This window comes from Salvelinus namaycush, chromosome 22, assembly GCF_016432855.1.
Source record: "Salvelinus namaycush isolate Seneca chromosome 22, SaNama_1.0, whole genome shotgun sequence".
Classification (NCBI taxonomy): Eukaryota; Metazoa; Chordata; class Actinopteri; order Salmoniformes; family Salmonidae; genus Salvelinus; species Salvelinus namaycush.
This window is the reverse complement of record NC_052328.1, coordinates 14,009,512-14,036,687: the sequence shown is the minus strand read 5'-3', so window position 1 is coordinate 14,036,687 and position 27,176 is coordinate 14,009,512. Positions and strand designations below refer to the sequence as shown.

At 43.9% G+C, this 27,176-nt stretch overlaps 2 protein-coding genes across 3 annotated transcripts in view; one reads left to right on the top strand and one right to left on the bottom strand.

Moving 5' to 3' along the window:
• Positions 1 to 3,428, top strand: part of tjap1 (tight junction associated protein 1 (peripheral)) — a 73,855-nt gene extending 70,427 nt beyond the window's left edge. For both annotated transcript variants that reach the window (XM_038960430.1, XM_038960429.1), the window contains one exon: positions 638 to 3,428. In XM_038960430.1, coding sequence (XP_038816358.1) covers positions 638 to 2,128 — 1,491 coding nt within the window. In that variant the 3' untranslated portion in view covers positions 2,129 to 3,428. The remainder of the gene's footprint in view (positions 1 to 637) is intronic.
• An 8,534-nt stretch (positions 3,429 to 11,962) lies between these two features.
• lrrc73 (leucine rich repeat containing 73) lies at positions 11,963 to 21,232 on the bottom strand. The gene is made up of 6 exons (XM_038960867.1): positions 20,189 to 21,232; positions 19,650 to 19,810; positions 19,057 to 19,179; positions 16,258 to 16,358; positions 12,747 to 12,945; positions 11,963 to 12,376 (listed from the first exon to the last, which is right to left on the bottom strand). Exons 1-6 carry the CDS (start codon positions 20,458 to 20,460, stop codon positions 12,306 to 12,308), a joined length of 927 nt encoding a protein of 308 aa, XP_038816795.1. The 5' UTR covers positions 20,461 to 21,232; the 3' UTR covers positions 11,963 to 12,305.
• Positions 21,233 to 27,176: the final 5,944 nt, after the last annotated feature.

The following is a 27,176-nucleotide window of genomic DNA, read 5'->3' as shown; positions in this document are numbered from 1 at the left end:
CTGAAGGCAACCCACCAGATAGATCCCTGCGTTCTCTTCCATTCAGTGTCGTGTCTGATCTGGCTGCCATGTGTTAGTGTCACTCACTGCTTTTACACAGGGAGACTGATCCACTACAGGATCATAGCAGCTCTTTTATAAATAATCTGGAACTATTGACAATACTAACTCCACTCATATCCTACTGAGATGTGCCGCTTTCTAATTTGGATCGGAGCACAAAGTCCCTGCATAGGAGCGATATGAGTGCTATGTTTTTGTTACTCAGTTATTAGGTAAAGTTTTAAGGCTTATTGCATTTGACATGAGGTTGTAAATACTCCCACTGCGAGCTCTTAGTGGCTTCACAGGCTGTTTTAAAAGCGCAAGTCGAGAAAGATTTGTCAGCCCTTGTGAGATGCAGGTTTTTAAAGTCGTTCCACTTAATGGAGGGCATTGGGAGATTCTGCAGTTGGGAGTTGTTCTCATTATTTGGTACCATGTTTTTTATACAATTTACCTCTGTAATATGTAGTACTTTAGTGTACCACGGGACTCTAGTTTAAAATAGCCTTCAACTTTTTTGATTTTGACATGGTCTTTTTTGCCTGTCTGGAACATGTCATGTTTTTATGTTTGTGTCTCCTCTGTCTTCCAGCTGCCCTATGAGCTGCAGGACATGGTGAACAAGCACATGAAGGCCAGTCTGCCGGATAAGAGTTCCCAGGGGGCCCAGGGCCAGGACTCCGACACCATGAGCCTGACGCCTGCCGATGTGGTGCCCACCTCCGTCATCGCCCGTGTACTGGAGAAGCCTGAGCCTCTGGTGCTCAACTCTGCCCAGTCCAGCAGCAGCGCAGGCCGACCCCAGGCAGAGGACGTGTTTGTGCATGTGGACATGACGGGGCCCCAGGCCGAGGCAGGAAGAGGGGTTCGAGAGAATGGGGGTCCCCGCCACAGCAGTAGAGTCCCAGCCCAAAGCAACCAGGCACAAGAGCTCCTCCAGCAGAACGGAATGTGTCGGAGCCAGAGCAGCCTGTCAGCAGATGGCCAGCCAGGAGAGGAGGGTGGTGGGGCCTTTGAGAAGCTCAACCCCTACCCAGCCCCCCCTCCGCCCCATCCCCTCTACCCCGGCCGCAAGGTGATCGAGTTCTCCTCGGACGACAAGGTGAAGATCCCCAAGAACAGCCCCCTGCCCAACTGCACCTACGCAACGCGCCAGGCCATCTCCCTCAGCCTGGTGCAAACCGACGAGGAGAACGAGCGCCAGCGCACTGTGCCCAACAGCCCCGCTGTGTCGGACGGGGGCTGGCGCTCTGGTGCTTCCTCCTCCTCAGGGGGAGGGGGGCAGCGTGACCCCTGCCGCACACCTACTCAGCTGGACACAGCAGACCCCATTTCCAGTCAGTCCAGCCCCTTCAGCAGCCCCCCTCAGCCCCCCAGCGCCTTCGCCAGCTCAGGCAGCTCTGAGGAGGACCTGCTGGCCAACTGGCAGCGTATGTTTGTGGAGAAGATGGCACCATCCTCTGAGGGCACCCTGGTCAACCGCACTTCCTTCAGCAGCGAGACGGTCAAGGACCTGGAGAGGACCCGGACCAGCAAGCCAGGGGGCGGGGGATCCCACAGGGGGGCACTACAGGGAGCCTACTCGGACGGGGAGGAGGGGTCCTCCACTCGCAGCTGGACTGCTAGCCGAGAGTCCAGCCTGGACACTGACACCAGCAGCATGGCTGACCTCCGCACCAGGAGGGGGCATTACGGAGCAGACTTCTCTACAGAGGAGAGCGAGCAGCTGCTGATGGCCCTGGACAACGACCAAGACGACGCCAGTGGCGACACCGTGTCAACAGCCATCACTGTGGAGACCAGCCTGGCGGAGGCCAAGATGAATGAGTTTGTGGAGGAGACAGGGTCTGTAGGCAGCTCTGCAGAGGAGAGAGACATCCTGCCCCAGGACTTCCCTGTCATAGTACCCAGGGTCCTGGCAGGGCTAGAGGACTACACAGAGAATACCCCTCCCCTCCCCGGCAACTCCTCCACTACCACCCCCGGCCGACCCCTGAAAAGCCCAAAGAGGATGGGAGTCCACCACTTGCACCGCAAAGACAGCCTGACCCGGGCACAGGAGCATGGTAACCTGCTGGACTGAGACTAGGGGACTTGTTCCTCTCACTTCATATGTCGTCTGACAGACTAACTCTTCTCTGCTCTGTGGACTCTATCTTACCAGCAAGGAAGGATGATTCGAGTCGACCAACATACCTACGTGTTGGTCCTACCTTTGTCCGTGCTGCTGTCTCTCATGAGTTTCGTCAGGAAATATGCACATTCTCTAATAACCACATTCAAGTGCTGATTCTTTGGAGATCTGTGCAATGCCTGCCTGCCAGTTGAACGGCAAAGTTCATAGCGTTTCTTCTCTTGCCACTGTGAGCTGCAAACCCCTCCAGTAGCAGAACAAAGGGTCCTACAGAGGGTTAGTTTTTCTGTCTCTCAAACACTCCGAACTGTTGCCGGAGAAGAAGGGCGACTCCAGGATATAGCCATACCGTGTCATTTCCTGTGTGTAAACATCCAGCCAGTGTGTTTTCATGGAACAGCCCAGATGGAGCTACGATTCAGCTCATCATTTGAGATGATCGTTGATATGCAGGACTGGAAAACAGACAATATGGATGGAGTCGTTGCCTTCTCCCTCCTTTGTTCTCTTTTGCTTTGAATCCCCCCCCCCCCCCCCCCCAGAGAAATGTTATGTCATGCAGGCATCTGATAACATGTGAACTTTTCCTCCATCGATGAATGGGGGAGAGGATGAGCACTTGCAAGTGCATGCTGTTGTCTGGTGTGGATGGTGGACCGGACCCCCACACAGACTCTCAGTGCCTATCCCTCTCTGTCTGAGGGGTTTGTAACCCCCCAATGCCTAGAAAGGATCTGTTCTGATCCCCCTCTGAAGCTCCTGCAGTGTGCACTGGTTTGTTGAGCACCCACTCTTAAGGGCTCTCTTCTCTGGTCCACCACACAACAACTAGGAAGGTCACCCTTGATTCCAGGAATTCTAGGTCTCACTCCAAAGTTTATTTTCTAGATAACAAAAATACAGTTTTCATAGATTTTTTTTGTTGTCTTTCTATTATCCTAAAGTGTTCACTTTTATTATTTCTTCAATCACTTCTTCATTCAAATAATTTACATTTTGGCCTTTTTATTTTTAAGCAACCATTTTATGCCAGAGGTGTTAACTCAACTATTTATAGAGATATTATGACAATGATAATCTAGAACAGACAATGTATTTGTGTTCTCTGAGCTAGAGTGACCTACTAGTGGTGTAACGGTACACGTATTTGTACTGAACCGGTTGGTACGGGGACCTGGGTTCGATCCGCACTGTGTACACAAATGAATACACTTTAAAAATATATATATACACTGCTCAAAAAATAAAGGGAACACTTAAACAACACAATGTAACTCCAAGTCAATCACACTTCTGTGAAATCAAACTGTCCACTTAGGAAGCAACACTGATTGACAATAAATTTCACATGCTGTTGTGCAAATGGAATAGACAAAAGGTGGAAATTATAGGCAATTAGCAAGACACCCCCAATAAAGGAGTGATTCTGCAGGTGGTGACCACAGACCACTTCTCAGTTCCTATGCTTCCTGGCTGATGTTTTGGTCACTTTTGAATGCTGGCGGTGCTCTCACTCTAGTGGTAGCATGAGACGGAGTCTACAACCCACACAAGTGGCTCAGGTAGTGCAGTTCATCCAGGATGGCACATCAATGCGAGCTGTGGCAAAAAGGTTTGCTGTGTCTGTCAGCGTAGTGTCCAGAGCATGGAGGCGCTACCAGGAGACAGGCCAGTACATCAGGAGATGTGGAGGAGGCCGTAGGAGGGCAACAACCCAGCAGCAGGACCGCTACCTCCACCTTTGAGCAGGAGGAGCACTGCCAGAGCCCTGCAAAATGACCTCCAGCAGGCCACAAATGTGCATGTGTCTGCTCAAACGGTCAGAAACAGACTCCATGAGGGTGGTATGAGGGCCCGACGTCCACAGGTGGGGGTTGTGCTTACAGCCCAACACCGTGCAGGACGTTTGGCATTTGCCAGAGAACACCAAGATTGGCAAATTCGCCACTGGCGCCCTGTGCTCTTCACAGATGAAAGCAGGTTCACACTGAGCACATGAGCACATGTGACAGACGTGACAGAGTCTGGAGACGCCGTGGAGAACGTTCTGCTGCCTGCAACATCCTCCAGCATGACCGGTTTGGCGGTGGGTCAGTCATGGTGTGGGGTGGCATTTCTTTGTGGGGCCGCACAGCCCTCCATGTGCTCGCCAGAGGTAGCCTGACTGCCATTAGGTACCGAGATGAGATCCTCAGAGCCCTTGTGAGACCATATGCTGACACATGCACATTTGTGGCCTGCTGGAGGTCATTTTGCAGGGCTCTGGCAGTGCTCCTCCTGCTCAAAGGCAGAGGTAGCGGTCCTGCTGCTGGGTTGTTGCCCTCCTACGGCCTCCTCCACATCTCCTGATGTACTGGCCTGTCTCCTGGTAGCGCCTCCATGCTCTGGACACTACGCTGACAGACACAGCAAACCTTCTTGCCACAGCTCGCATTGATGTGCCATCCTGGATGAGCTGCACTACCTGAGCCACTTGTGTGGGTTGTAGACTCCGTCTCATGCTACCACTAGAGTGAGAGCACCGCCAGCATTCAAAAGTGACCAAAACATCAGCCAGGAACCATAGGAACTGAGAAGTGGTCTGTGGTCACCACCTGCAGAATCACTCCTTTATTGGGGGTGTCTTGCTAATTGCCTATAATTTCCACCTTTTGTCTATTCCATTTGCACAACAGCATGTGAAATGTATTGTCAATCAGTGTTGCTTCCTAAGTGGACAGTTTGATTTCACAGAAGTGTGATTGACTTGGAGTTACATTGTGTTGTTTAAGTGTTCCCTTTATTTTTTTGAGCAGTGTATATATTATATCTCAAAATTGCAATCAAAATTATTATCTTAATTTGCATTTCAAACCGTCCTTTTGTGAGGCGCAGCCGGGAACTAGTTCTGTATGGCGAGTGGTGTGGTCGATAAACCAGGAGGATTCTCCATCCTTTAAATTTCCAGTTTTGGAAAATGTTTGCTTCCTAGTAGATTACAACAGCGATGGACAGGGAGAGTATGTCGCCACTGCTCAACGAGAAGAGCCTATGCAGCTGCCAACGTCTCAAACATGTTGACACATTTATGCCAACAACACCCCAGTATTCCTACCACCGGAGCAAGACGGAAACGACCCCCCCCCCACCCCAAAAAAAATTGTCTCCCCTCTACATTCAAGAAACCCTTCACAGCTGATTCTGACCGGCCAAAGAAACTACAAGAGCGATAGGTATGTTTATAGCCGCGGATATGCGCCCATTTTCGGTGGTTGAGGAAATTAGGGGTTTCAGCACCTTGTAAAAGTGCTCGAGCAACGTTACGATCTTCGCCCTCTCGTACCCATTTCAGCAAACAGGTAGTTAGTACCCGCTCTATATAAGCAAGCTAAAACCGAAGTTGTAAATGAATTGGCCAATCCACCCTGTGTTGCGCTTACTACAGATGGAGGGACCTCCAGGGCTACAGAGCGCTACTTATTAAGTGACAGCCCATCACATTACCCCGGAGTGGGAAATGACAAGTACCGTGCTACAGACAGGCCCTCTTTATGAGTCACACAAGTGTTCATATTTTTCTCTTTGTAAGAAAAGCTTATAGCATAGGCCTATACAATGTCTGAGCCATGTTTACATATTGATTTTACATGCATATTGCACTTTATTTTAGTGTTGATGAGTAATCGTGTGTTTTCATTTAAGAAAATACAAAGTGTTATTCCTGATTGTGCTCTCATCAGGTATTATGACTCATGATCATTATTTCTTAAATAAACAACAATTGATTTCATTTCCCCGCTGTAAAACCGAACCATGACCCCAAAACGGCAATACGTACCAAACCTTGGGTTTGGTGAACCGTTACACCCCTATAACCTGAAGCTCTGTGTTCAGAGTGCAACTTATGTCATTGTGTGTAAATATTATTTCCATAACTAGTAATGGAGATATAACATTGGCTCTATAATCGAAGATCATTTCACTTTTGTTCTGTCATTGGATTTTGTCAACGCTGTATTTTCATTTCAAGAAACAAACAGGCCGGTAGTACTATTGGTAACTCTACTGTACATGGGGTATTACAATGGAAGACCCATATGGCATCAGTATTTTTTGGAAGAACCAAGACATCCTTCTCCAGGCATTTTTGTGGATGTGTTTTTCAAGTATTCATTGGGCTCTGGGTGAAAGTAATTCTCTTTGAAGATGCCTTCAATTCTCATTGTGTACCACTTCTGTTGGTAATGTATTTGTATCTCATACAGCTACAGTACATGTGTCCAGAACATTCAAGTGACAAGGAATAATCAAAGGCAAAAGGTATGACAGCTGGTTGATGATGAGATTTGAGGTAATTCTACCGTTGACAATATCCTAACCAGGAAAGTATTTGGATTGGTGTATTACTCAGTCTCCATTGTGGGAGTTCACCGAGGATGTCATACTTGTAACTGGATTTGATAAATGGCATGCAGTATGTAACGTTTACTTTCACTGTAGTTACTTTTTCATCCACATGCTTTTATATGGATAGGGAATATTTATTCATTCATCAAGAGATTTATTATTTTTGTGATTTTTATGAATTGATTTTGTGTACTTTTTTTTTCATTTGGTCCATTATATTCAATTGACTTAGCGTTCTGCATTCAGCCATGTTGAATTCATGTGTTCATTTTAATTCCATTTGTTCAGCATCAGACACTCAACTATGTAGCTTTAGTACACAAGGATGATTTACTGACGGGGAAAAAAGTGATTTATTTTTGTTGGCCTTTCTAACAGCTCTTTAATTGTGTGGTTATGAAGTCTATGATACAGTCCTGTTGTTTTATTGATCCTAGATTGACCGCTCACAGTGGGAGCTCTGCAGTTGCATTCGTTATAAGGCAGTAATCCAGGATACAGTTGCACGCCTGGTGCAGTGTTCTCAACCCTCAGACATGCTCGTGTCCACATGGTGTCAGTCAGACTCTAATCCGTCTGGTATTATATGTTCATGCCACTGTCTATGGGCTGATGATGATGTAATATCATTTCAAGTCCATTGGCAGGCAGTGCATGCTGGAACACAGAAACCGCCTGGGGAAAAAAGATTCCTCCTTGATGTCTCTTGAGCCTGCCATCTCCCTGTACCTGTAGATGTGAGTTTCAGTCCCCCCTAAAATCTCTGTTCTTAGACCAAGAAGTACAAGACATATCAAGGAAATGGAAACATTGTTCTGTATAGTACTGTGCCGCTGCCAGTCACTGGGGTCATATTTGAGAGCTGTATTCCCTCCTGAGTGAGATGAGTCCCCATATTCCGGTATAAAAGGCTCTCCACATAATGTATCCAATATGTTGGAAGCTTTCACTCCTGAACCCTGAATAATTCAACTCCATTTTGTTGTGTGACGGGCCGGGACGTGGGACTGAGGGCTCACAAATCCACACAGTTCATGTCACCACCCATTTACAGCCTTAAACATTTATTTAATTTTTTATTTTAGCTATTTTATTTTGCTTAGTCTGCTTATTGGTCTTTCCGTTATGTCTAGATGTGCTGTTAATAGCCCGTAATTAATAGTTGTAACAACCCTTGGTTAAATTATTCATGTTTTATTACACTCAGAAATAGGTCTCTAATACTTCAAAAAGAGAAAGGAGGAATGGTAGTCTGTCATGGTCTTGAAACTGGAAATGTACATTTTTAATATTTAATGGTCTCATCAGATGTGCTGTAGACAAGGTTTTGTGCAAATACAAAAATTGAAATGGGGGGGGGGGGGGGCTCTAATGTACCCAGCATTATAAATAGGCCTTTACATCTGGTCTCCTGCAACTTTAATGACTCCTCTTTCAAGAATATAATTGAACACATCTCCGTCCGACACATCTCTTCTTTGATCCAAGGTCACCTTCCCAGGATGCTCCAGTCATGTGGAGCTTTTTAAGATTTAGTCTGAAATGTTAAAAAATGTCAGCTTCGTCGCTCCTCTTCTGTCTGATGCGGTGGAATAAACACACTGATAATCCCTCTGTGACGGTAACCGTTAACAGGTAGCTCACAGTTAATTTTAAGGTGTAGGTTTTAGTCAGAGCATGACTTAAACAGCCAGTCACAGTTGTTCATAGGAGCCTTGTCTCCAATACAATATTTACACAGTGCCAAGGGTTTATTGGAAATATTGATATTTGACTAACTGGAGCGTAAAGTATTACATTATGCAATTAGAAAACCCCGGCTCTACATATGAATACAGAAGCAGGTTTTATAGTGTAATCATACATTCTGAGCTGCATTTGTGCGCTCTCTCAGCATTCATTTCTGCCAGGTGACAAAGCCAGTCCCTGCCCAAGGGTAGTGTTATTGCAATGAGATGGTTCATGAATACTAATAAAGATGCTGTCTTGTCACATCAACGTATGCATCCATTGCTGTTTATTATTCACCACGTCTCCTTTTATGGTGTTCAGTTGTCAAATGATCCTTTTGACATGAATGAAATACATGTTAAATACTCTCAAATACACATGCCTAATTCAGGACTTTTATTTGGCTGCAGGTGCCATTTAAAATATATGGTGTGATTGTGCTTATTGGGGATTAATACTGTTATACCTATAATTTGATTCTAGGGGACACACTGCAGTCTGTGGTACCTGATGTTTTCCATTACGAGGAAACTGTTGGTCCCAAACCAAACCCTGTCTACCAGTCTTGCATGGAGTTAAGAGTGTCAATCAGATTATTTTCTCATACTAAGAAAAGTGTGCTCCTTTGAGTTCTTTGGTTGCATATTATCGCTCTCCTGATGCAGTGTCTGTTCATTCGTAGCTTTGTAGATTTCCTTTGATTTGTATGTAAGTGTATGCTTCCATGGTCATGTATATGTATCATGTGATTTTTTTTTTCTTCAGAAAAATTACTTGGACAGAATTATACAAAAGACTGTTAAAACTGAACTCATTTTTTTCTGAATTTAACTGATGTATATTTTAAAACAAATTAAATATTTTAAACTTAATTTGTGGTCTGGTTATGTAGCAATGTTACCTCAACATTTTTACTTGGTTTGTTCCTTTTAAGAGGTTAAAGAGCGACTGCCCCTAAAAATAAACTTCTTGTTTTGAAAACGGCCTATATGGCATCCGAGTCAAACATGTATTCTAGTGACAAAATTGACTACAAAGTGTAAATACGATAATTGATGTTAGTCTCGTCCAAAACAGAGATTTGCGAGATGGGGAAAAAAAATATTTCAGTGAATGAAGGGTACTGAAACAGTTTTCCTTGGGTTGGGTAGATTTCAAACCTGCCCATATAACCCAAGCTGCAGTGCAGCTGCTCGCGACCCTATCGTCAGGACAATGGTCAATTTGGTTTGACATTTGATATCCCTATGGGGCTAGTTAGGGACCATCAGTAAATGGGCCAATCCTTTAAAATGTCCGTAGACTGGTTAGCTGACAACGTCACAAACGATGCGCGAGCTTCAATGGGGCAGAAGTCTGTGTTGTGACTAGATGGCCAGATATCCAGCAACAATGAAAATAAGCGGCAATGTGGGGAATCGTAGGTGGCTCGTTTAAATCTTGTTCTCGATACCATGTAGTTGAGGTGTTTTGTCACGTCAATACTAATATGGTTAACATTTGCTAGCTAACCAACAACTGCAACGATGTATGAGACAAGTCCTCATTGTGCAAATGTATTTGTTTTCAATAAACATTGGAGACTAAGTATCGTTTACATGTTGTCAACCATCCAAGCCAACCCTGTCTTGCCCCAAAGTTGCACACGCGTTGGTTTAACCTCAAACCAACTATAAATTGTAGAAATTCATATACAAATATTACAAGTATTTGAGACAACTAAAAGACGTGCAACATTAAAATAGTGTCCCATTTACATTGGGGCTAGTTAGGGACCAACAAATTACAGAGATGGGCTATTTGATGTCAAACAAGCTGCATTTCATAATGAACGAGCCGGAAAACGAGGCTAAATCGGGAAGTTCAGCTCCGTTTTAAACATTCAGCCACATTTACCTTGGAAGATTAGAACAGTAGCTCTTACCTAAGGGTTCCCCCTACTGATATGACTCATCCTGGACTTGCAGTTGAGGATCATTTTTAAAATGTTAGTCCAGCTCGAGTTTTCCCCTCCAATGATTAACTGATATGAATACAAACAGAAAAGCCTAAATACTTTACATTCGTGAATGATTTAATGTATTCATTTGGTGGACGTTGACAATCATTGAAAGTACTTTTCCATGAGGTATGCACAATTCCTTTTCAATATCACACCATCCAATGTTCTCACAATAGTAAAACCTATGAAATTGGAGCTCCATCGAAAGATCCTGTTGCAGCTCAAATTAGATTTTCATGGCTGAAATGCCTTCATTGCCAGAGAAAGGGGACGGCGATTAAAAAAAGGAACCCTAATTGAATTAGATGCCGGCATTAGAGATTCTCTACGTCATCGGATTGCATAGCAGACGAGATGTTATCATTGCCAGCAATGCAGCGTTCGTTTGGCATGGTCCAGCAGTGAACCAGCCTGCGTTCCATTGTCCTCTGTGGCATCCAATGATGACTGCAACAGGGTCAGCAATCTGCTAATGAAAAGTGTAAGTAGCCTACTTACAGTTGCCGTCACAATGATATAATTCATTTAATCAACATTGAAACGGACTGTGCCCTAAACTATTGTATCATGCCCTCAAAGCATATATCCAGCAAGGGGTTCAAGTGTAACAGGAGTAGATGTATTAGAGGTAGGAGATACACTGGAAAAACAGGCTTCTGTTGTCCCTGTCACTTAGCAACTCGGGAGATTGATCGCGATATCCATCCCTGGTTCCACTCATTATTTAGCTGTCCTATGGGAATGGAGCACTGAAAGGGGGTAACAGTAAATGTCTGTTTTCATTTATGCACCCCAACATCAGAAACCTGCCTCACTGGATTACTCAGATCAGTGAGAGAGAAGATTATGGTCTCCTTGGAAACTGATTACCAACGAAACTGAATGTGAATTGTACGAGTGATTGGTTTATGCTTACCGTACATGAATGTGCTGGTCCGGAATGGGCATTGAAATTCCTGCTCTCTATTTTTCGTTCTGTGACATGTCATGCAGAGATTCTGTGTCTAAGACTTTGTGCCTTTAACGTTGGCTTGTTGTACCCTCAATCCACAACATCACAAAGAAAGAGGCGTTAAGACAAGGTTAGAAAGATTGTCCTATAGAATGTCACAATATGGATAATGTTGGTTGGTACTCTGTCCATAACATCCCTAAGCACACTGGAGAGAGGCGTTAAAATGTATTGATGTGGAGGTTTGCAAAAAATTCTCAATAGAATGTCATAACATGGATGGATATAGGCCAGTTAGAAATTCATTTAGGCACAAAGGCCTCAAACAAGGGGATTTGATGGGGATAATGCCTTTCCTCCATAGTAATCAGCTTTGACTGGCGGTTGTGGGGGATGATGATGATGGTAGGGCTCACTGTAGACAGGGATGATGAAACAACACTGCTGCATTGTCATAGTGTGATACTGAATTACCACATGCTCGTTACAGATAATTTTGTATGTGACGTTTAAGTGCTGACCCCAGGAACATCCTGTTATTAGGGCTATTACTACAATTTCAAAATAAATGTTCATATGAAACATTAGTAAACCATTTAGTAGAGAGAAAAGTACATTAAGATCAAAGGAAACCTGTGTTCAGTGAGCTATTGTACAGTATTAAGTAAGCTATTCCAATCAGAAAACACGAATCCAAACGTCTTTAAGAAGATGTAAACAAACAGATTTATTCTGACATCAGACCATCACAACAATCATATATAGTCGATATATCAGAGCATACGGACTTGTATTGGTTACATAACCTTCAAAATCGGAACTATAAATAGACTGTGCATGTTTAAAATAAATAATTCACTATTGCCTATAAGTCACTTGGTGTGGGTTTTAAGGATTTTGTGCCTGCTCCAAAATGTATTCTGTCATGTAAAAGTGCTACAGGTCATGCAAAAAGTGTAATTGGTTGCAGGCTACTAGGTGATCTTAAACGCAATTATGTGCAGACTAGCAAAAAGAAAAGAGGTAAAAACCAAAAAGGTAGGAAGGCTGTGGAATCACATCTCAGTCTCAGCTAGTAGGCTCTCGCCTAGACCTGACGTCAGCAGGACCCTCTGGGGGTGGGAGTCTGCAAGGGGCAGAGACAACGGAAACGGGTTTAGGACTTCTATAACTCCACAGCTAGCCTGGTCGCCACATCTGTAGGGTGCTTTAGCCTTAGACGGAAAGACAATGAACAAGTTGGCCAAAGCACAAACAGATCTGACTACCAGTCTACTCTAAAGCACTCCGGAAACGGGAACAGGCCTCATTCTTCAGCAAAATGGTTAGTTAGTAGAGTTATTTTAGGTCATCACTTATACCGACGTTTCGGGTTTATAGCAGCTTATTATAGAAAATGATTTATTTTGAACAGAACACCCCAGTGGAACTGTCTAGACTATGACTAAGAAGGGACAGGGAAGGAGAGTGTTTTGGTTGGCCAGGTCAGCCCTTACTACTGTGGGGGACCCAGGTGGTTTTCTCCCTGGTGGGGATGCCAGCGCTGCATCGTGCCTCGCTCTCTTTGTCGTCGTCCTCCTCTCCCTCGGAGAGCAGGTCTGAGATCTGCTGCTGCAGCTCGGGGTTGATGGCGTTCTCAGCCAGGACCAGCACGCGCAGACAGGTGGGGTAGTTCTCCACCACGTCCAGGAATACCTGGGGGCACAGGGGAAGGGAGGCTGTCATGGAGCACTGATAGGCTACAGTAGAGGTTGATGAGGACTTTGTAGGTAGAGTTCTGCATGCCAGTGGGGATTTTTATTCTAGGTTGCGAACGTACGTTTACACTGAACAAAAATATGAAAACGCAACATGTAAAGTGTTAGTCACAATTTCCGTTAGCTGAAATAAGACCCCAGAAATGTTCGTGTGTACAAAAAGCTTATTTCTCTCAAATGTTGTAAACAAATTTGTGCACGTCACTGTTAGTGAGCGTTAATCCATCCACCTGACAGATGTGGCACATCAAGAAGCGGATTAAACAGCATGATCATTACGCAGGTGCACCTTGTCCTGGGGACAAAAGGCCACTAAAATGTGCAGTTGTCACAACACAATGCCAAAGAAGCTTAAAGTTGAGGGAGTGTGCAATTGGCATGCTGACTGCAAAAATGTCCACCAGAGCTGTTGCCAAAGAACTGAAATGTTAATTTCTCTACCATAAGCCTCCAACGTCGTTTTAGAGAATATCGCAGTACGTCCAACCGGGCTCGCAACCTCAGACCACGTGTATAGCGTCTTGTGGGTGAGCGGTTTGCTGATGTCAACTGAGTGCCCAATGATGGTATTGGCAGCCATAAGCTACAGACAACGAACACAATTGCATTTTATCGTTGGCAATTTCAATGCACAGAGATACCATGACGAGATCCTGAGGCCCATTGTCGTGCCATTCATCCGACATCACCATCTCATGTTTCAGCATGATAATGCACGGCTCCATGTCGAAAGGATCTGTACACAATTCCTGGAAGCTGAAAAGGTCCCAGTTCTTCCATGGCCTGCATACTCACCAGACATGTCACCCATTGAACATGTTTGGGATGCTCTGGATCGATGTGTACGACAGCGTGTTCCAGTTCCCGCGAATATCCAGCAACTTCACACAGCCATTGAAGAAGAGGAGTGGGACAACATTCCACAGCCTGATCAACTCTATGCGAAGGAGATGCGTTTCGCTGCATGAGGTAAATGGTGGTCATACCAGATACTGACTGGTTTTCTGATCCATGCCCTACTTTTTTTAAAGGTATCTGTGACCAACAGATGAATATCTGCATTCCCATGTAAAATCCATAGATTAGGGCCAAATTTATTTATTTACATGTCCTTAAATGAACTCTAACTCAATAAAATCTTTGAAATTGTTGTGATTATTTTTGTTCAGTATGTGGTTTTGTTTTTTACTTCGGCACGTAACAAATCACTTCAATGTCAAAACGTGTATTTTTGTTTGCTCAGATTTCAGATTTATAGTATTCGTCTCAAAAGCAGTGACGTTTCTTCTTAGTGTGAAGTGCATGTCAAGGCTAGTCTCTATAAATCAGTTAGCTTTAGACAGGAGAGAGACATAGTAGCTAGAAAATGAATTGAAAGTCTGTTGAAATTGACAAATTGTTCAAAAGCCTTGAGGACTTTTCATTTGCACTTGCCAGGCCACAGCTGGCGAAGTGTGTTGTGAGAAAAGACTATCTGAGTGTGGTAAGCACATCTTCACAGCAAATTAGACTCAGGGTTATGGGTCAATACCAGAAGGAGCTGCCTGTCCAGATGAAGTTAACTTTGATCAAAGACTGAGGAGGCCTCACAGCCACCAGACGGTGACTTTGGTATGCTAGCCCAAGGCTCTGTTCAGCACTCCCACCCTTGTTGTTCCACACTCATGCATGCACATGAAAGCCCCTTCGTCTCCTAAGAAAACAGACTGACTTTGAAATTAGACCATGAGAGGAACAGGGCTTTGCTATGACGACAGTTAAAAATTGGGAGATTTGATATACAGCAGCCCCACCTAGTGGATATAACTATAAAATCAATTTACAATCTACAGAATAGGTGGGATTGAAAAAGAACAATGTTACATTCACATTAAAGGTCATTAAATATAATGGAACCATAAGAAGGGATGTGAAAAGCTACCTCCATAACATTAATGAAAATAAACAAGTTATTTTTCAATTGATGATTGGCATTAGTAATGCTGGAAATGGGCACCACATTTTGAGAAGAGGCATGGAAGTTAAATGGCCACACCAGTAGAAATCCTTTTTAGAGCTGAAAGACGATGGCCAGAGCTTACCCATGATGTTGCGCAACGATTTTGGTCAAGTCATCGTTTTAGTCAAAGTATGATATTTGGGCTTGAAGTGACAAATCCGAACTGCTCACTTGTTGCAAATCCATGTGAATCCGGTGTCTTTTCCAATGATATTAAATACACATTTTCACATGGCAAGGCGACAGGTAGCCTAGCGGATAAGAGCGTTGGGCCAGTAACCGAAAGGTCCCTGGTTCAAATCCCCTATCCGACTAGCTGAAAAATCTGTGTGTCCTTGAGCATGCCACTTAACACCAATTACTCCTGTAAGCCGCTCTGGATAAGAGTGTATGCTAAATAACCAAAATGTTTCATTTCAGGGGTGGAAGCTTTAAATCATAATGAAACTATGCTGAACAAAAATAAACAATTTTACTGAGTTACAGTTCATATATGGAAATCAATGAATTGAAAAATCCATTAGGCCCTAATGATTTTACATGACTGGGCAGGGGTGCAGCCATGGGTGGGCCTGGGACGTCATAGGCCCAGCCAATCAGAATGAGATTTTCCAAACAAAAAGGCCATTATTACAGACAGAAATACTAATCATCAATTTCATAAACTGTCCGGGTGGCTGGTCTCTGACAATCCCGCAGGTGAAGAAGCCGGATGTGGAGGTCCTGGGCTGGCGTGGTTACACGTGGTCTTCGGTTGTGAGGCAGGTTGGACGTACTGCCAAATTTTCTAAATTGACATTGGAGGTGGCTTATGGTAGAGAAATGAACATTCAATTATCTGGCAATAGCTCTGGTGGACATTCCTGCAGTCAGCATGCCAATTGCACGCTACCTCAAAACTTGAGACATCTGTAGCGTTGTGTGACAAAACTGCACATTTTAGAGTGGCCTTTTTATTGTCCCCAGCACAAGGTACACCTGTGTAATGATCATGCTGTTTAATCAGCTTCTTGATATGGCACACCTGTCAGGTGGATGGATTATCTTGGCAAAGGAGAAACGCTCACCAACAGCAACGTAAACACATTTGTGCACAACATTTGAGAGAAATAAGCTTATACTTTACATGTTGCGTTTATATTTTTGTTCAGTATTCATCAGATTTCTTCTCACTTTCTTTGTAATGTTTTTCCACACACTCAGTGGTGTAGATGACTATGCTCTAGTGGTGATGTTGGTGACACTACAGACCTGTGCTGACTGGTTTGTGAGTCCTGTTCCCTCCAGATCTAACACCTCCAGAGTTCTGCTGGACGCCACAGCCACTGCTAGCATACCAGCAATCTGGTCCCCTGGAATCCCAACACAGCCAAAACATGAGTGAATTCCGAAGGTGAGTTTGTCATTTGAGAATTACAGAAATCTGATTGGTGCCATTGACTCAGAACAACAGATTAGGACCACACACATTAGTATTTGCATAAATAGTTCATTTATTCCAACAGCATAAAGCTGATATACAGTTAATTAGGTACACCACGTTCATGAAAATGGGTCGCTCCTACAGAAAGTAGGTAATGTGGCCGTGGCTTGCTATATAAAGCAGGCAGACAGACATCGAGGCATTTGGTTACTGTTAGAATGGGCAAAACGAGTGACCTAAGCAACTTTTAGCGTGGTATGATCGTGGGTGCCAGACGCGCCGGTTCCAGTATCTCAGAAATGGCCTGCCTCCTGGACTTTTCACGCATGACCGTGTCTAGGGTTTATAGAGAATGGTGCGACAAACAAAAACCATCTAGTCAGAGCCAGTCCTGTGGGAGAAAACAGCTTGTTGATGAGAGAGGTCGAATGAGAATGGTAAGAATCATGCAAGCTAACAGGCGGGCCACAAACAGGCAAATAACGGTGCAGTACAACAGTGGTGTGCAGAACGGCATCTCAGGTCTCCCGAGTGGCGCAGCGGTCTAAGGCACTGCATCGCAGTGTTAGAGGCATCACTACAGACCCAGGTTTAATCCCAGGCTGTGTCACAGCCGGGGGAGACCCAATTGGCTCAGCGTCGTTCAGGTTAGGGGAGGGTTTGGTCGGCCGGGATGACCTTGCCCCATCGCTCTCTAGCGACTCCTTGTGGCGGGCCGGGCACACGCACGCTGACTTCAGTTGCCAGGTGTACGGTGTTTCCTCCGACACATTGGTGCGGCTGGCATCCGGGTTAAGCGAGCAGTGTGTCAAGAAGCAGTGCTGCTTGGCAGGTTCGTGTTTTGGAGGAAGCATGGCTTTCGACCTTCGCCTCTCCCGATTACGTACTGGCGTTGCAGCGATTGGACAAAACTTTAACTACCAATTGAATATCACGAAATTGAGGAGAAAAAGGGGTAAAAAATCTTTTACAGCATCTCAAGACGCACAACTCGTCGGTCCTTGTCACGGATGGGCTATTACAGCAGACGACCACACCAGGTTCCACTCCTATCCAGTGGGCACGCGATCACCAACACGGGACAATTAAGGCGTGGAAAAACATTGCCTGGGCCGACGAATCCTGGTTCCTGTTGCGTCATGCTGATGGCAGAGTCAGGATTTGGCTTAAGCTGCATGAGTCCATGGCCCCATCCTGCCTGGTGTCAACGGTACAGGCCAATGGTGTGGAGAATATTTTCCTGGCACACGTTAGGTCCCTTGATACCAACTGAGCAACATTTGAACGCCAAAGTGTATCTGAACATTGTTGCTGACCAGGTGCATCCCTTCATGGCTACAGGGAGGTCCGACCCAGTACTAGATGGGTGTACCTAATAAACTGACCACTGAGTGTACGTTTCGGCTTTCACCTTCATCAGGCGTATGCACATCTTTTCAACAGTATAAGTATTGTGACCTTAACCCAACACCTAGCGACATCATAAAGGGGTTTAGATCTCGTCTTTATTTAACTAGGCAAGTCAGTTAAGGAAAAAAATCTTATTTTACAATGACAGACTACCCTGGCCAAACCCTCCCCTAACCAGGACGACACTGGGCCAAATGCGCGCCGCCCTATGGGACTCCCGATCACGGCCGGTTGTGATACAGCCCGTGACCAAACCAGGGTCTGTAGTGACGCCTCTAGCACTGAAATGCACTGCCTTATACTGCTGCGCCACTCGGGAGCCCAAACAAGTCCCAGTTGGGGCTACCCACGGTGTTCACTACATTGGTGTCAGAAGTGGGATAGCGCCCGTGAGGCCATTGGAGGGGCAGTTCACACGAGGGACTTGCTATAGTGTAACCACCTTAACCCAACACCTCGTCAAGGGATTCAGATCTCTTGGCGTAACAGCTAAGGTGTTGGGCTGACAGTCACTGAACCCAGGTTTCAGTCCTGGTCTGGGCTACCCCTACAATTTGCTACAGCATTTCCTAGCCACCGTGCTTCTACACCTGCGTTGCTTGCTGTTTGGGGTTTCAAGCTGGGTTTCTGTACAGCACTTTGTGACATCAGCTGATGTAAGAAGGACTTTATAAATACATTTGATTGATTTTGATGTGCCAGTCATTAGGAGTGTCATTGATCTCCATAATTCAGATGGATGAAATGGAACCCAAATGTTATACCCTGTATAACCCAAAATGACCATAGCACTATAATTGTGTATCAAGTAGGCCTATGCCCTCTAAAATGTAACCTTAAGTTAACTTGGGACATTATGTTCTTCAGATGACCTCCTTTCCTATTTCTCCTTCTCTCTAGTGCAAGCAGCCAGGTGGATGTCATGGAGATAACAAATATTATTGGGTAATGCAGGAGGCAACTGGCCCATAAAATGGACATCATCGGTAACTCAAGAGTGCTTCACCTCTGAAACAGGCCCATTACGCATGATGACACATTCATGTTGTTCCAACACTTGAAGTTCACAATAGTTAATATTGATTAAGTATTTTTATTGCAGCACTTTGGGTTGAGTGCAATATTCCTTTAAAATGTTAAGAAATTGATTCCATATAAAGAAATTCACTGATATAAAGTACTGTAATTGGTTTTGTGTCCTCGTGATTGGTTCTTACCCAGGGGGTTGTAGTCCAGGTTGAGGACTCGGAGCTGGGAGCTGTGGGCCACAGCGATGGCCAAGCGGGCCCAGCCCTTTGTGGTGATGCTGGGGTTTGCACTCAGAGTCAGCTCCCTAAGACCTGTGGGACAGGCAGTCTATCACCATCAAATGACCAACTAGCTATAGCCAGAGCCAAATATAGCCATATATTAAAGGCTCTGACTAGCTAGTGTGTGTTTTCTCCATTATCATGTCAAATGAGTCTAATTGTAAACATAATGCCTTCATAAAGCCTATAAAGATGCTTCAGAAATCACTCATAAGCTAATGTCATGCTACATATAGGATGGAAAAAGATAATTGTGACAGAGCTATGTAGTGTTAATAACAACTTTATGAATGCTCTATAAAGCGGCAATTTGTCTGGACTGTATTTTCTATACTAAAATATGTGTTTATCTCTCTGCGTCCATTTTCCCTACACACACACTAACAAGAGAGGACCTCTACACTAGCCTACTGTTTCCAGGCCCCAGTCCCTCAGCCGGCCAAGCAGGTTCAGAGTCCGATACCTCCAGTAAAAGTGAGGGCAGTGTTGCGTGGCTCTACCTGATTTGGCCCCGTCCGGAGGCAGCATGCCACAGACTAGCCGCAGTGCCTCGTCCCCCAGCATACAGTCCCCCAGGTCCAGAGACACCAGTAAAGGGTGAGTGGAAAGAGCAGTGTTAAGTGTGACCAATCCTGCATCCAGGAGGGGACTTCCATGGAGACTGTGGCATATGAGAGATGGGAGGAGAGAAAGAGGAAAAAATGCAGAATATCATTCCATATGAAAGTGCCAGTGAAGACCATCCAATTCATTTACTCATGTTTACACATATAGCCTAATGCAGAGCACCGCTTTCAAGCTACATAAAGCATCAACTTGACATAGACTTGAGTTCATGCTCATCCTCATGGTAATTAGGGTCCGGTCCCCCATGTGATGCCATGGCGAAAACATGCAACAGCCCTTACTGGATCCCAAACTGAGGGACCCATGCTGATTACAATGAGTGAATAGACAGTAGCCGTATCATTATCAACCACTAAGACCAATCAATCATTCAATCAGACAGACAACTTATTAATTGTGATATACTACTTACAAAAGGGTCTGGATCGATCTGTTGGTCTTGAGTGCATCGGCGAGATGCTTGGTTCGGTTGATGGTGGAGACCACACCGAGGTTCAGGTTGAGTTGCGCCAGTGAGTGGGACTCCGTCACTCCGCGACACACCCGTCCGAAGTCTCGGTCTGAAAGCTGACATCCCCTGATAGACAAAAGCCTCACACTGTTCTCTTTCAGGCTTTCACAAATATCCTTTATCTCAGCTCCCGACAGTGCCTCTCCCGTTATTTGAATAGACCCTGGTAGCATTTTGGTAAATATTTGTCTACTAGGCCTACATTACATTCAAGGTTTGTGCCCAGCAGAGATGGACATGCATTGTAGGCATACAATTATCCAACGTCGGTAGGCTGTTAAATTACATTTCAAATTCAATAGGCTATTTACGATATCCGATATTTGCAAGGCTGTCTGTATTGTAGCTGGTTTAATTGAGTATTTCTTATTAGGCTATGCATAAGAAAAGAGCACACGAGGTAAGGTGTTCTGAAGTTAAATCGTTCCTAAACCCCCTTGCGCCGTTTCAAGCGCTGACATAACCTCCTGCTACAACGTAGCTCGCTAAACCCTTAGCGATTCTTCTTACACAGGCCATGAATGGATACATTCGTCGATACATATTAGCCAGGCTCCAATACAATCGAATGTCGTGCAGTTTTCCAGGTCCTCATGCAGAACAAACGGGTTGCATTCCAGTCATGTTTTGAGCTTGGCACTGGAGCAAAGGCGATCGTTTGTTTGCCCCTTTTGCAGCAGGTATCGGTTACTATGGACACCCTCTTCTCAATGTCATCAGAAACATCTTTGCAATCAGTCGTTTTCTGACTGTCACATGTTGCTCTCTAATTAGTTTACTAATGCTCGTTTTCCTCAGTCGTCAAGGGCTCGTGCAGCCTCCTCGAAGAATATGTGTGGCTGCAGACGTCGGGAAATATTGCAGGTCTGAGCACCTGTTCTTCAGGAGAAAAAAAATGCAAGTCGAGGGCGAATATATATAGCTGTGGTCTCAGTACAGAGTAGGTTATTGCTATTGATCACGTGCAGTGCTGGCGTTGGTCTGACCGGGGCTGTGCTGGTCTAGCCCTGCCCAAATACATCACCTGACCTGTCTATACCACACCCATAGATAGATAGCGCTTGGCCTTTACATTTTTCCCCCTCAAATTAATGTAAGTGCATAATCTAACATGATCACCAAATAGATAGACCTGTTATATAACTATTCCCTATAAAAACGTTTTGAAATAAAAAGCATCATAATCAATAGGCCTAGAATAAACTCTCATGAGAACCTTAACCTTCCCATTACACTGTTCTCTGGGTCAAACACACTATTATGGAAGCTCGTTCCCGCCACCTAAACAATAAAATCCGACTAAGAGTTATGAGATAGTAAGACATTATTATGAGATAGTAACTTGTTAATAATTAGATAGCCTAAACATATCTCATAACAATGTCTTACTATCTGTATCACATGAATCATGTATTTGTGCGCGTGCGAGGAGAGTTTGTGTTGATATTGTTCTATATTAATGGATTGGAGAGTTTTGTTGATGTGAATTGGTGCCTGTTTGATGGCATCTGGTTGGCATCAGATTGAATTAATTCTATTAAATCCATTAAAGGGACTTTTAATGTATTAATATATAGCCATTGATTCTTGAAGAATGTAACTTTGTCACAACACAACTGATTGGCTCAAACGCATTAAGAAGGAAAGAAATTCCACAAATTAACTTTTTACAAGACATACCTGTTAATAGAAATGCATTCCAGGTGACTACTTCATGAAGCTGGTTGAGAGAATGCCAAAAGTGTGCAAAGCTGTCATCAAGGCAAAGGGTAGCTACTTTGAATAATCTCAAATATAAAATATATTTTGATTTGTTTAACACTTTTTTGGTTACTACATGATTCCATATGTGTTATTTCATAGTTTTGATGTCTTCACTATAATTCTACAATGTAGAAAATAGTAAAAAATAAAGAAAAATCTTTGAGTTGGTGTGTCCAAACTTTTGACTGGTACTCTATATATATATATATGATTACTGAATAACCATAGCCTCCAGCACATTGGTAGTCACCCAGGTTGAGGGTGTGACAGCTGAGTATTCTTCCACTGTGCCTATCTCATGTCTCGTTGCAGACTGCAGTCACATCCCATAGTTCCCCTAGTGAGCGGAGAGTGAAAGGAGAGGACTAGTGGAGGGCATAGCTATGCTGCGTTCAAGTCTCCATTGTTCAGTTCAATTTTGGAAATGCTTCACATTTAGATCCACATTCTACAGTCAAACACCGAAATGTATTTCTCCACTGACAAAGTACGGTAAAACACCTGGACTGGGCAGTGTTTCTTTTTAAAGAAAGTCCTTTATTAAAATTAGATGGCTACTGCTGTGAAGCAGCTCAGTATTCCCCACTTCTTTGATCTGGGCCCGGTTTCCCGATAGCGATAAGAGTGTTTTAACAATGCATATTTCCTACAATGACCGAAGATGTAACATGCGTTTCTCAAAACACCACGCAGAGAGAACGGCCGCTAAGTGCGTTGGAGCATCGAAAGAAAGGGAGCTCTACTCTCAGATCAGCTGTCTCCATTGAAATCTTTTCTTAACATTTCACAATACTGACAACCATCTGCTCCTAGATAGATATTACCACCTACGGTTGCAAATATTGAGGCTGCTTATTTAAATGCTTACCCAATAAAAATACACTTAATCACTGATTCGGCACATCATTGTGCACATGTTAGGACACGCATCATCAAATATATTGAGACAAATTACAGATAGTAGCCTACAAGTAGCAAAATACAACTCAATTGATTGAACATTAAATGTATTTTAATATGATTGAAATAGGTCTAGAGCCTGCTGTTTAAATTGTAACGCAGTCATCTCGGTTTTCATTTGAAGCATCTTTTCCGTCGCTTCCCACTGGGAACAAAGTGGTTGAATCAACGTCTTTTCAACCACATTTTTCACCGTATTGTGACGTGAAATCTATGTGGAAAATACATTGGATTTGAAAAAAGTAATCAACATAAACTGTTGTTTTGAGGGTAAAATTTCAACCACAGGTTTTTGTCATCATGGTAGCCCCATTTCAACATATACAAGGTTTGTCTAAAATATGTTGAATTTGTACCTTTAAAACAACATTAGATCCACTATCAGAATAAAATTCAATAGGCTGGGCAGCAAGGTTATAGTCAAGCCCAGCCCTGCTTAGCTATGATATTTATCACTGACTATTACCAATGTGCTATCGTGAGAATGATTGAGCGATCTCCACTTAAAAGCTAAATAGATTTACTGTTGCTATCAAAGTCATTCCAAAGTGTAGGTTTAACAGAGCAAATGAAATCTGACCATACTTTATCATTCATATATCCTCAATTTAGCTATTTAGGACTACAGTATAAAGCATTTGCAAAGTCATCCATAGCTATTGTTTCAATTCAACAAAAAATAGAGAACACATAGGCTTAGGGCGGCTATGCCCAAACTGGGGTATACCCAGGGGTACGCCAAATAAATATGTGATTCACATTTTCAAACAGTCCATTTAGATTTTCCAACGGGGCTATACATTTGGGTGATGTTTTTTTCTCGCCTGAGTAGCCACATTTCACTGCCAAAAATAAAATTAAAGCATCTAGTGTTCAGTGAAACAACAACACAAGGTCAAATACAGGTAGCCTAGTCAAATAATTAACGTCCAATCACATTAACCGTTACTCTCTCGGCGGATTTCCACTAATGATCCGTATGTAGCCAAACGTAGCTGCTGCTCATTCCGTTTGCTTGAAAATTGATAAATGGTCCAAAAAAAGTGAGGCCCGCGTCCATAGAGACACATACCAGCTCTACTGGTTGCACTGCTACTACCAGCAGTACTACACCTGCACCTGTCGACGACACAAGTTGTTCTGCTTCCACAAGCACATCCAATGCTAGCATCAGTAATTCTACATTTGTTGCTAGCCCAGCTATGCCCGTTACGTTTATGGAGGGTCAATTAAGGAAGACATCCTCTTCTGGAAACCAGGATAACAGAATAGGATATTTTTTAAAGTACTGGACAGCTTTGTGACATCAAATGGACTTTGGTGGTCAAGATGTGTTGGTATCTGTACTGTTGGCCCGACGCCACTTGGGTACACTGCAGCATCCACCGAGAGGCTCTTGCTGCCAAGGGAATGCCTGCCAGCTTGAAAGACATTTTGAACACTACAGTGAATATGGTTAACTTAGTTAATGGTTAACTTATGGTTAACTTAGGCCCCTGAACTCTCGTGTATTTTCTGCATTATGCAATGATATGGGCAGTGACCATGTAACGCTTTTACAACATACAGAAGTGCGCTGGTTATCAAGGGGCAAAGTATTTTATGTTTTTATGAATTGAGAGACTGCCTCCAGTCCACTTACCGATATCTGAATAAGAGAGCCTCATTGAAACAAGCGGTTCTGTGAAAATGTAATTTAATCAGAAGCCACTGCCAGATTTCTGGATAGGGCTGCACTCAGAGTATCCTGCCTTGGCAAATCGTGCTGTTAACACACTGATGCCCTTTGCAACCACATACTTATGTGAGAGTGGATTTTCTGCTCTCACTAGCATGAAAACTAAATACAGGCACAGACTGTGTGGAAATGTATTTAAGACTGAGACTCTCTCCAATACAACCCAACATTGCGGAGTTATGTGCATCCTTTCAAGCACACCCTTCTCATTAACCTGTGGCGAGTTATTCACAATTTGATGAACAAATAAGGTTTTATATGTAAGATGGCTAAATAAAGAGCAAAATGATTGATTATTATTATTTGTGCCCTGGTCCTATAAGAGCTCTTTGTCACTTCCCACGAGCCGGGTGGTGATGACAACTCAACCTCATTCTTATGTTTAATAAATGTATCATATAGTGTACAGAGGGCAAAAAAGTATTTAGTCAGCCACCAATTGTGCAAGTTCTCCCACTTAAAAAGATGAGAGAGGCCTGTAATTTTCATCATAGGTACACTTCAACTATGACAGACAAAATGAGAAAAAAAAATCCCGAAATCACATTGTAGGATTTTTAATGAATTTATTTGCAAATTATGGTGGAAAATAAGTTTTTGGTCACCTACAAACAAGCAAGATTTCTGGCTCTCACAGACCTGTAACTTCTTCTTTAAGAGGCTCCTCTGTCCTCCACTCGTTGCCTGTATTAATGGCACCTGTTTGAACTTGTTATCAGTATAAAAGACACCTGTCCACAACCTCAAACAGTCACACTCCAAACTCCACTATGGCCAAGACCAAAGAGCTGTCAAAGGACACCAGAAACAAAATTGTAGACCTGCACCAGGCTGGGAAGACTGAATCTGCAATAGGTAAGCAGCTTGGTTTGAAGAAATCAACTGTGGGAGCAATTATTAGGAAATGGAAGACATACAAGACCACTGATAATCTCCCTCGATCTGGGGCTCCACGCAAGATCTCACCCCGTGGGGTCAAAATGATCACAAGAACGGTGAGCAAAAATCCCAGAACCACACGGGGGGACCTAGTGAATGACCTGCAGAGAGCTGGGACCAAAGTAACAAAGCCTACCATCAGTAACACACTACGCCGCCAGGGACTCAAATCCTGCAGTGCCAGACGTGTCCCCCTGCTTAAGCCAGTACATGTCCAGGCCCGTCTGAAGTTTGCTAGAGAGCATTTGGATGATCCAGAAGAAGATTGGGAGAATGTCATATGGTCAGATGAAACCAAAATATAACTTTTTGGTAAAAACTCAACTCGTCGTGTTTGGAGGACAAAGAATGCTGAGTTGCATCCAAAGAACACCATACCTACTGTGAAGCATGGGGGTGGAAACATCATGCTTTGGGGCTGTTTTTCTGCAAAGGGGCCAGGACGACTGATCCGTGTGAAGGAAAGAATGAATGGGGCCATGTATCGTGAGATTTTGAGTGAAAACCTCCTTCCATCAGCAAGGGCATTGAAGATGAAACGTGGCTGGGTCTTTCAGCATGACAATGATCCCAAACACACCGCCCGGGCAACGAAGGAGTGGCTTCGTAAGAAGCATTTCAAGGTCCTGGAGTGGCCTAGCCAGTCTCCAGATCTCAACCCCATAGAAAATCTTTGGAGGGAGTTGAAAGTCCGTGTTGCCCAGCAACAGCCCCAAAACATCACTGCTCTAGAGGAGATCTGCATGGAGGAATGGGCCAAAATACCAGCAACAGTGTGTGAAAACCTTGTGAAGACTTGCAGAAAACGTTTGACCTCTGTCATTGCCAACAAAGGGTATTTAACAAAGTATTGAGAAACTTTTGTTATTGACCAAATACTTATTTTCCACCATCATTTGCAAATAAATTCATTAAAAATCCTACAATGTGATTTTCTGGATTTTTTTCCCTCATTTTGTCTGTCATATTTGAAGTGTACCTATGATGAAAATTACAGGCCTCTCTCATCTTTTTAAGTGGGAGAACTTGCACAATTGGTGGCTGACTAAATACTTTTTTGCCCCACTGTACTACTGCACTGTTAGAGCTAGGAACACAAGAATTTAGCTATACCCGCAATAACATCTGCTAAATTAGTGTATGTGACCAATACATTTGATTTGATTTGCTGGGGACAATAAAAGGTGACTCTAAAATATGCAGTTTTGTCACACAACACAATGTCATCGATGTCTCAAGTTTTGAGGGAGAGTGCAATTGAGATGCTGACTGCGGGTATGTCCACCAGAGCTGTTGCCAGATATTAATGTTCAGATCTCTACCATAAGCCACCTCCAACGTCGTTTTAGAGAATTTTGCAGTATGTCCAACTGACCTCACAACCACAGACCAGGTGTAACCACGCCAGCCCAGGACCTCCAAAACCGGCTTCTTCACCTGCGGGATCGTCTGAGACCAGCCACCTGGACAGCTGATGAAACGGTGGGT

Bases quoted from the DNA above. Each gene is read 5' to 3' on its own strand.
- lrrc73 (XM_038960867.1), bottom strand. From the start codon at position 20,460: ATGCTACCAGGGTCTATTCAAATAACGGGAGAGGCACTGTCGGGAGCT. The intron at 19,180-19,649 runs GTAGAGCCACGC...CCTGTCCCACAG, and splicing joins TCCGGACGGGGCCAAATCAG to GTCTTAGGGAGCTGACTCTG. The intron at 16,359-19,056 runs GTAAGAACCAAT...TTGGGATTCCAG, and splicing joins CCTGGACTACAACCCCCTGG to GGGACCAGATTGCTGGTATG.